Source organism: Mirounga angustirostris, unplaced genomic scaffold (assembly GCF_029215605.1).
Source record: "Mirounga angustirostris isolate CCGP_5_RB_7025 unplaced genomic scaffold, mMirAng1.0.hap1 SCAF_2, whole genome shotgun sequence".
NCBI classification, from domain to species: Eukaryota; Metazoa; Chordata; class Mammalia; order Carnivora; family Phocidae; genus Mirounga; species Mirounga angustirostris.
The window spans coordinates 132759339-132768964 of NW_026991710.1; the positions used below are offsets into that span (position 1 = coordinate 132759339).

Genomic DNA, 9626 nt, shown 5'->3' on the forward strand with positions numbered 1-9626 from the left:
AAAATGGATGTGTTATGACTCCAGAATTTCCAAAAGCAGTGCATGCTGTCCCTTACGTGAGTCCTGGCATGGGAATGAATGTCAGTGTGACTGATCTCTTGTGATTGATAAGAACCTTTTGAGTGCCTTACACAATGGTTTTCTTGTGTGTTTATTGTCAAAGTGGTGAGAGGCATCCAGTATCTTGAAGACTTTTCTTTCAGCCAAGAATTCTTAAATATGTGGAATTCATCTCTAATTGTAAGGAATGGTTAATTAAAAACACAACATCCTTTTCTACTCCAGTTCCAGAGGAAGCTTGGTGGACATGCACAGCTAACATGGAAGTACTATAATTTAACTGAAGTCTTTGTACAGACAACAAACCCGTTTCTGCAGCCACTATTGTTAGTCTCTTGATTCATAATGACTTAAGCACACTTGACATCAACTGCATCAAGATGTGACATGTTTTATAAGAAAAAGAAAAAAAACCATTTAAAATTAAAAAAAATATTTTTAGGTATTTTCAAAAACAAACTGGCTTTTAAATAAATTTGCTTCCATATTGGTTGGATAAAACAAAATAGTGATTAGACTGAGTGGGAAGTGACTATAAAGGCTTTAGGTATCAGTTCCATATTTTTCAAAGCCAAATATGTAAATGCTAAGGAAAGAAAACAGGAGATTCCAATCTTGTAATTTAATATTGTTATTAAAACTTTAATGTATCCTATTCTTTAACATTTGGTGTTAATATAAAATTACTTGGCGATGCTTGACATTTGAAATAAACATTTTTCTATTGTTTTATTTGCAAGTGGTCCAATTGATTTTGCTTAGCTACAGTTTGGTCATAAATCAAAAGAGTTTAAAGACGTTATCAAATTGCTAGGTTCCCAGAGAAAAATGCCCCTTTTCAGAAGGCCAAGTGGTTTCTAGAGTAGAAACTTGTCCCAAAACAATATCTGAATCTGTTTTTAGTATGTCCTAATATATGTAAAGAAATATTTAACATAAAGCATTTAGTCTATGTAGATAAATGCTAATAGATTTAAAAAGCTAATATCAAAAAACATCAGAATATGTGAGGTTCTATTTTAAAATGTTTGAGCTTGCAGAAGAGAAGTATTAGTTGCAAATGAAGTTAGGAATGCCTGGAAAGCAGCTTTTTAAATAGTTGCCCATGGATCAAATTCCATAAACTAAATCTAACTTTTGTGTTCCAAATGATAAGAGTTGTCATAAGCCTTTTATATTAGGAATAATTTAAGCACTTTTGAGTCACCTGCAGTGTAGTTTCTTCCCATTGCCATCAATAAAAACAACTCTAATATATTGGATTTATACTTATTCCTCAGGTGGAATGGCTCTTTTAATATGCCCAGTTGAGGATAAAACATCACATTTCTGTAACTTTTGACTAAAGAGCCTATATTTCTCTAGTTAAAAAATTTAAAGGAACTCTCTTTCCCTTCGTAAAAGGCCATTTATTTCTCTTAAAGCCCCCTAAAATAAAATTAATTTAGGGTTTTTAAACAATTGTTAACATCCAGAAGTCATTTTTAATATTTTTTATTCTCGTTATTTCTGCAAGTAAGCCTTTGTGTAGCATTTGGTATATTACTAAGTGCCATGAAAACAATTTTATTGATTATGTTTCACAGAAGGGAAAGAGAATGTAGGATTAAACAACAGCCCCTTCCATGGAACATGGTAGCATGTGGTATCATGATATCCTTCACCAAATTTAACTGTCCCTGATCACAAATTCCAAGATAATACAATACAATTTGAATGCATTTCTCCTCATCAGGAATGTTGGAGGTGCATTTTAAGTTTTAATAATAAATGCTAGAATGACCAAATTGCAGACTAATCGTTTCCATATTGTACTTAAAATGAGTTTTTAAAAATGAAAAGGATGACTCTACACAATCAATGCTATTTATTGTACCTCTGGGCCTACTCTTCTAAAAATTGTAGCTTATCAATTTTTCTCTGTCAAGCTTGAACTAATGTAAATAATTGAAATAATGTAAAGTTATATTTTCATGTTTTTATAGATACAACATGACAAGAATACATAATGTAAGAGTATTTCAACTATGGATAATGTTGATTGGATAATGCACATCTCAGCTACAAAGCAGTAATCATAGTTTAATATCCATGTAACGGTGCATCAATATATTGCTATATAAATATGTCTGTGTGCATATAAGTGAAAAGTGGTCAAACAAGAGTGATGACAGCTGTCTACAGGTTTTTTTATTCATTTTATATAAAAACTGTTATGTAAAGACCAAAATGTTTATGAACTATTCTTATGTAAATTTACAACTGTCCCTTACTGTACTTTTTTGTTTACAGTATAGTACCTTATTTTCTGCTGTGTTAAGTGGGTGTCAAACTCCAAGGAGACATACACTTTCTACAACTTCTATTGAAGATATTGGAATTTCCAATTTTTCATGTGTACTATGTCAGAAAATGCTTTTGATTTTATTTTTAAATCTAACATCAGATGGCTTTCTCGGAGTGTTGTAAAAACTTCAATCATACATAAAACATGTTCTTACAAAAGGCAAAGATCTTTATTTTTTTTTTTACTGAATAGTTCTTCAAACTAATAATAGTGAGAAATCAAAAAGTATATTTAAGTTTATTCTCAAACAAACCTGACTGTTTCTATTGAACAAAGACATCTTTGCTCAGTTTATATGTCAACTAAATACAAATGTAATAAGAGTAGAAATAACTTTGTTTTTTTTAGCTAAAATGAGTAACATTTTCAGTATTCCAAATCTATAATCATTAAGTGCTTAGGGCATATGGAGAAATATGACTGAATTTATCACATTTCTCAATTTTTGGTAGATATAAATGTTCCACATTGTTATCATCGGCCATTGCACTCTGTGTCGTGAGGTCAGTTGCTTTTATAGTCCTATAAAAGAGCCAGAATGGTGACTTGTTTTACAAATTCCATAAGGGAACACATTTCCAGGCTTACACGTTTTTCAAAAAGTGTGGTCATTTATTGTTTTACTGAGAGTACTAAGAAGAAAATGAAACTCTCACAGTTCTGATTAAGTCTTTTTATAAAGGTGATCATTTTAATATTTAGTCAGTCCTTGTAGGTAAATTATAAAATTATTAAGACATTTTAGTTCTTCAAAATTGCACATTAAAATTTCTTTTAAATTTAAATTTAAGATTTCTTAAAATTTTCTTCTAAAAAATTTGTGGATTTTAATATATTTAATGTTTAATGGATGAGTATGCAAATGCATCTGCTTAAAAATACAGTAATATTGACTTTCCACTCTGCAAATACTCTAAATATTTTAGTGGTCATATTAGTAAATTAAGCAAATGCAGACAAGCATTAACAATATAATAACCCTACAGGGTAACTGCAATACAACACCCTGACCATACTGTTTAAAAAGAACACTCACTGAAACTAATTAGAATAGAATTCGATATGTTTCTCCCCTTTTTTCCTTTCCCTATCTCATCACATCCTAGAGTTATGAATCTAGTAAATTTAAACAAATAACTCAAGAACCACCTCTACCTTGAAATGTGTCTGTGGGTTAATTTGTTTTCAGCTGGGTAGAATTTATTATCTATTGCACTTTGAGAGCCCTCTAGTCTGTTATGTAAAATGAAGTGTAATTTAGGCAAATAATCCATTTACCTCTAATTTGAATGAAATAAGTAAGTTTTTTGATTGAATTAGTTGCATAAATTCTCTGTCTTACCAATTTCAGTTGATAATGTGTGCTTTATTAATAATATACTATGAACTTTGGAGAGTTTATTGGCTAAGTCTCACAAATTTTTTATGAACTCAAAATAAGCTTATTAAAGGAAATAGAAGAATGAGGTAAATATATGTTTAAAAGTAGCATAATTTTGTACAAGGGGCTCTAATACTTGAAATTGGCTTATTTTTAATCACCTACATGAAAGATGGGTAAGTATAAAAGAATCATCATGACATTCTGAATGAAAATCGGGGGACGTATTAAATGGTTTGTGAAAGTTGTATCAAATTTTATTAAAAGGAGGGGTTCATTCTCTTAAAGTATTGCTTTAGCTAGACTATGACACTGGAGATTTGATTAGGTTCTATCAATAAATTATACTTTCTCTATTTCTATGTTTTAAAACAACACCAGCTCATAGGCAGCGTATGGCACTCTAAGTACATGAAGGTTCAAGTGTATTTTTATAAATATAGTATTCAGGCACAGAGATGAACACAAATAACCTCCTACCCAGGGCAAGCAAGGAAGTGTCTGGAGTAAATATGGATCATAAGAATTTGTGTATACATTTTATATCCTGTCTCCATTCGTTTCCTTCTTGCCTTACCATTTTACATTCTCTTCCTGCCCTTAAGTATAACTGCCATTTTTCATATATTATACCCCAGATGGTCTCTCTGTTTTTAGTTTCATTCATCTTGCCTTTTTGCCTTTTCTCCATCTTATCCCAGCTATTTCTGGCCTGTCTGTTATGAGAGGTTTTGTTTGGAGGGCACTTGGAATACAGTTCATTTTGTCAAAGACAGGTCTGACAGTTTCAGAGTCTTCCTAATAACTAATAAATGACTAAGAATTTCTCCAATGAAATAAAAATTTCCTGCAAAGCTCTATTTCTGCATGGCTCACATATTCTGACCCAATAATTGCAAATGTGTGATGTTCCTCCATGTACTTAAAGAGTCGCACAGTTTATAGAATTTCTGTAGAAAGTGGGAGGCTCTTCAATGGAACAGGAGGAGTGAGAACTCTATTTTTAATATGTTTGCTCATCAGAATCTCTTTTTAAAGTCACTTTACGATGAGCACAAGCCAATTCTCTACTTTAATTCCACCCTCAAGCTCTGCCCAGTTATCCCTTAATTGCCTTTTTTCCCCGTTAGCTGTAAGTCAACTGTGCCATTTCACAACAAAATTCCTTTTGGATAAGCATAAACTCACTGTTACTTCATTGGATATGCCTGAATTCGCCGAATGAATTTGGTCATTTTTCTTTCTTTTTTTTTTCCTTTCAGGTTAATGTGCCAATTTCATTTTATTGTAAATTGGAATGTGGGGGAGTGGATTAAGCACTTGGGAGGGAGTCAGAACCAGGATTCTAGCTTTATCTCTCCTTGTTTCACGCCTCCCTTTGTCTCTGTCTTCTCAACTGGAGTATACGGATACTAGGACTATCTCATGGCAATGATGCAAGGAAGTTTAATATGATCATTTAAAACATAATAACATTGTGTCTTCTTTAAAAAGTGGTTTGAAGGAACAAATTTGTGCATTGGAGTGCGACTTGATGCAGAAAAAGTTTTTGGCCTTTAGTTCCAAATTTGTTTCCTCATCTCAAGACATGAGAAAAGCAGTTCTTCCTCTAATTTTCAGTCATTCAATTACTCATTCATTCTAAGAAAAAACATTTATTTGAATGTATCCTAAATAAACATAAACTGAAAGTAAGGGCTAACTTTGAAACCTCTATTCGGAGGATTAAGTACTATATTTTCTTTAAAGCATGCAGTTCTCTGATCCTGTTCACTTAGAAATACTATTGTGAGTATATGAATAACTCTGTGACATTCAAGAGTTATATATTTCTGTCCCAATAATTTTTAACCAAGGCATTCAAACGTTAAGTAAGAGCACATATCTGATAACATTCATCAACAACCTCCATAAATATGGACTCATATTTTTCTCTCTCTCAAAATTTAGATTGTGTAAATTGTGCTTATCTGTAAATTTATTTGGCATCTGATCCATATCTCTATCTCTATTTTCAAAGAGTCAAATTAAATCCATTAACAAATTGCACAGTTTAGTAATTTTAAATTGTTGCCATCTGCATGGCTTACATATATCTAGAATCTATTTCTTTGGATAAGAGTTTAATTCAAATATCACTCAACATATTTTGGTAAGCATCTAAACAGTATCTTACATTCAAACTACAGCAAAAATTAAAGAAAATATATATTTTTAAAACAAGCTCATAATTTCTTAATGATGAGCCTGCTGAGAATTTATTCATGAAAATTCTTAAAATAAAAGTCACTATCATTTTTAATATTTTACTTAGATATTTATATTAAATTACACCTAAATTCAGTAAGGATATTTAATTTCAAATGGAAATCGTTTTGAAGGAATTTGCACTTTTTTTGGGTTTCCTAAACCAAAACAAAATGCATTTTACATTTAGAAATTCATATGTTATAGCCATGGTATTTTAATTATCCCCCATTATATTGCCAATATTAATAGGTAAGGAAGTCTATTTGGTAAGAATTGAAACCAAAATCAATTATAAGTTAAATTGTGCATATTTTCCATGTCTTTCTTTTTTTGGCTCATTATAATGTAATTTAGAAGGTTTTTATGTAAAAAGCACTCCCCTCCCCCCCCTCACCCCAGCATCTATGGTCAAGAATTTTGTGTTAAAAAAAAAAAATCCTGTGCTTATTATAATTTTAAGCTATTGATATATTTAAACCCTATCTAAAAACACTTTTGTGTAAATATGTATGGATTTAAAAGGAAATAGCTCATAAAAGTGATTTGCAAGGTTCTTAAAATACTTATGAAAATGAACATCTGTAGTATATCATAAACTGCCTTCTCTCCCTCCCCAAATTAGATTTGGTTTGGTTTGTTATCTCAACCGATCAGAGGACAATTATACTGAAGTCTAAGCCATGAATTACAAGCATAGGTAACCATCAGTTTTACATGATTCTGAAATGATAGACAACATATCAGTCTTTACATATTCTTCTTGCAAATATGTGCCTTAGTTCTCAGTGAGGGTTAATATGGATAAGCAGTGTGAAGCTGTCATTTTTATTTGGGGTTCATTTTAAATTAAAATGCATTCTCAGATTTATAACTATATTTAGTCTGTATCTTAAAAGCCTTTCAAGTCTGTTCTATGTGCATTATCTTGTCAGCTATTTGTGTTAGAGATAAACTGTCTTTGTTCATTTTTATTTAATGTTGTTTATGTTTGTGTGTGTGTATGTTCATGTGTGTATTAAAAAAAATTCCACATCCTCTGTAGCATTTATTCTAATTATTTATAACATCGCTGACATAGCTTCTGACTTTTTTAACTCAAAAAATATTACATGGATTGCAGTAAATCATTATGGATATTTTAAAGGGGTTTAAAAAATGAAGCAACTATTTAGGTAGGGCATATAAGAGTCAAAGTGACTAAACTCAAGCACAAAATTATAACTTCAAATATTTTTTAATTTGAAATTTATATTAAAGTATTTGATTCTTTAAAATTGTTTATCCAAGATTTGTACTTCATAATTAGCTGTCAACTCATCTTTACACAGGAAAGAATTTGGAGTCACATTTACACTACATGTCATCTTCAGCATTTTCATCAAAATACAACAACAGCAACAATAATAAGAAGAAGAAGAACACATGGGGAATAAAATTGTGCTTCAATATCTGGAAATGGTTTTCTGGAGATAGGAAAAAGCATATATCTCAACCATCTGAATATCAGTTTCCAATGTCAAAGGATAATTAGTTACCAATATAATTTTCAGTGTCACGATGATCTTCAGAACACTCATTTCCCTGATTATACTGACGGAGGCATAGAGAGGTTAAGTCATTGGCCAGCTGTATATAGCTGGGAAAGGACAAGTCAGGATTATACCAGGGTTGATTCCCAATTCCAGCCCTATTCCCCACCCCTCGCCTCCCTTTACCAGATGGGATCTCTTTAGTCCTCCAACAACTATATATAAGAAGAGTAGGAGTGCTCTACCAAGAAGGACACTTTTTTTTCCCCTATAACTAGTGGTGTAACTTTTGAATTAGGATGCACTTTTGTGATTGAATTTGTATCCAGAAACTTTTCAAACTCCCATTGGGATAGACGGCATAAAACTGGCCTGAGAAACAGAATAACACTTGATAGAAATACAATATTAAATGTTGTTATACATTTTTTAAGCAAGCACTTATATTTATTTTTCTTGACGTCTTAACTATTTATGAGGAAAACAAAATCATTCAATCTAATAATTGGTAAAGAAACATACATGCCCATCTTTGCTTACTGGCTGCCCCAAGGCCATTTTTGAAAAAGGTGGGATTATAAATACAAACACAAGCTGCCATTATTACATATTAACTTGCTTCCAGAAAATGTGAGAATTTTTTGCAAGTAAAAATTTTAAGTGGATGAAATCATAGACTGAGTATATAATGTCAAATATACATTTTTAATGTTAATTTTAATATGTTTATAAAGAGTGATTTTTTAAGCTCTATCAGGTTATAAAATACTAATATCTGGGTTTGTAGTTTATATAAAACTTCTGCATATAAAAATTTAGTATTACTGCATAGCAATGTGTAAATTTCAAAACAGTTTTATGTTTGGTTCTCAGGTTGATATTCATTAGTCACACATTATCACATTATGCCTATTAACATGCTGTCTTTCCAAATACAATGGCAAAACAAGAAAACGTTTTAAAGCATGAAATTTATCATTTATGCCTGAAAAACATCCATAATTTACTATTTTCACTGTTCTGTTTTATCTTTGTTTTCCATAATGTGCCCTATCCATTTGGCCAGTTCTCATTCACAGACATTCACATGATAATGATTCCCTTTTTATTTCCCCTTCTCTACTTAATAAGACTCTACAAAAAATACATAATTTGGCATAAACCTAGTAATCTCTCAAGTAGCATGTGAAAGATTGTCCTTTTTTGTAACACCTAACCTGGATCTCCCACACCCCCTGCACCCCAAGCAAAGCTAATTAAGTACTTTGTGTGTTCAAATGCTGTACCTAGTAAACATCTCTCTGATACAATAATGATGCTATATTTCCAGTGATTTGCTTAAACATTTATTTCTGTTATTATAGTGTGAGCTTCCTGAAGGCAGGGAATGAATACATCTTGTTCATCCTTGAGTATTTAATGTTTCTTCATAATAATAATAATAATAGCTTATACTTATAAAGCACATATTATGTGCAAGGCATCATTCAATGAGGTGCATATTATCGTCATAACCCTCATTTTAGGGCGCCTGGGTGGCTCAGTTGGTTAAGCGACTGCCTTCACCTCAGGTCATGATCCTGGAGTCCCCGGATCGAGTCCTGCATCGGGCTCCCTGCTCGGCAGGGAGTCTGCTTCTCCCTCTGACCCTCCCCCCTCTCATGTGCTCTCTCATTTTCTCTCTCTCAAATAAATAAATCTTAAAAAAAAAATAATAACCCTCATTTTTACAAATAAGGAATCTGAGGCACAAAGCCACAGAGAGGTAAAATAATTTGCTCAAAGTCACATAGCTGGTAAGCAGGTTTCGTATCAGGGCCTGATGGTGTCAGAGTTAGTACTCGTAACCCTCACATGGGAAGATCCAGATCACAATATGATGCTAAGTGATTAAAAATGTATTCTAAAAAATTTTTTTAAATGAATTAAGGATTGAGCTCACCAAACAGCCATACAAATGCCGGGAGCTTAGATGTATAATGAGTACTCAAATATCACTGGATAAATAATGAAGTGGAGAAAAGGGTATTTAGTGCAGTCCCCATGGGACAGTGGTATG

At 31.9% G+C, this 9626-nt stretch overlaps 1 protein-coding gene across 2 annotated transcripts in view; it reads left to right on the plus strand.

Moving 5' to 3' along the window:
• Nucleotides 1-314, plus strand: part of GRIA2 (glutamate ionotropic receptor AMPA type subunit 2) — a 140014-nt gene extending 139700 nt beyond the window's left edge. For both annotated transcript variants that reach the window (XM_045879367.2, XM_045879368.2), the window contains one exon: nt 1-314. This exon is cut by the window's left edge and continues 61 nt beyond it. In XM_045879367.2, coding sequence (XP_045735323.1) covers nt 1-104 — 104 coding nt within the window. In that variant the 3' untranslated portion in view covers nt 105-314.
• The last annotated feature ends 9312 nt before the right edge of the window (nt 315-9626 follow it).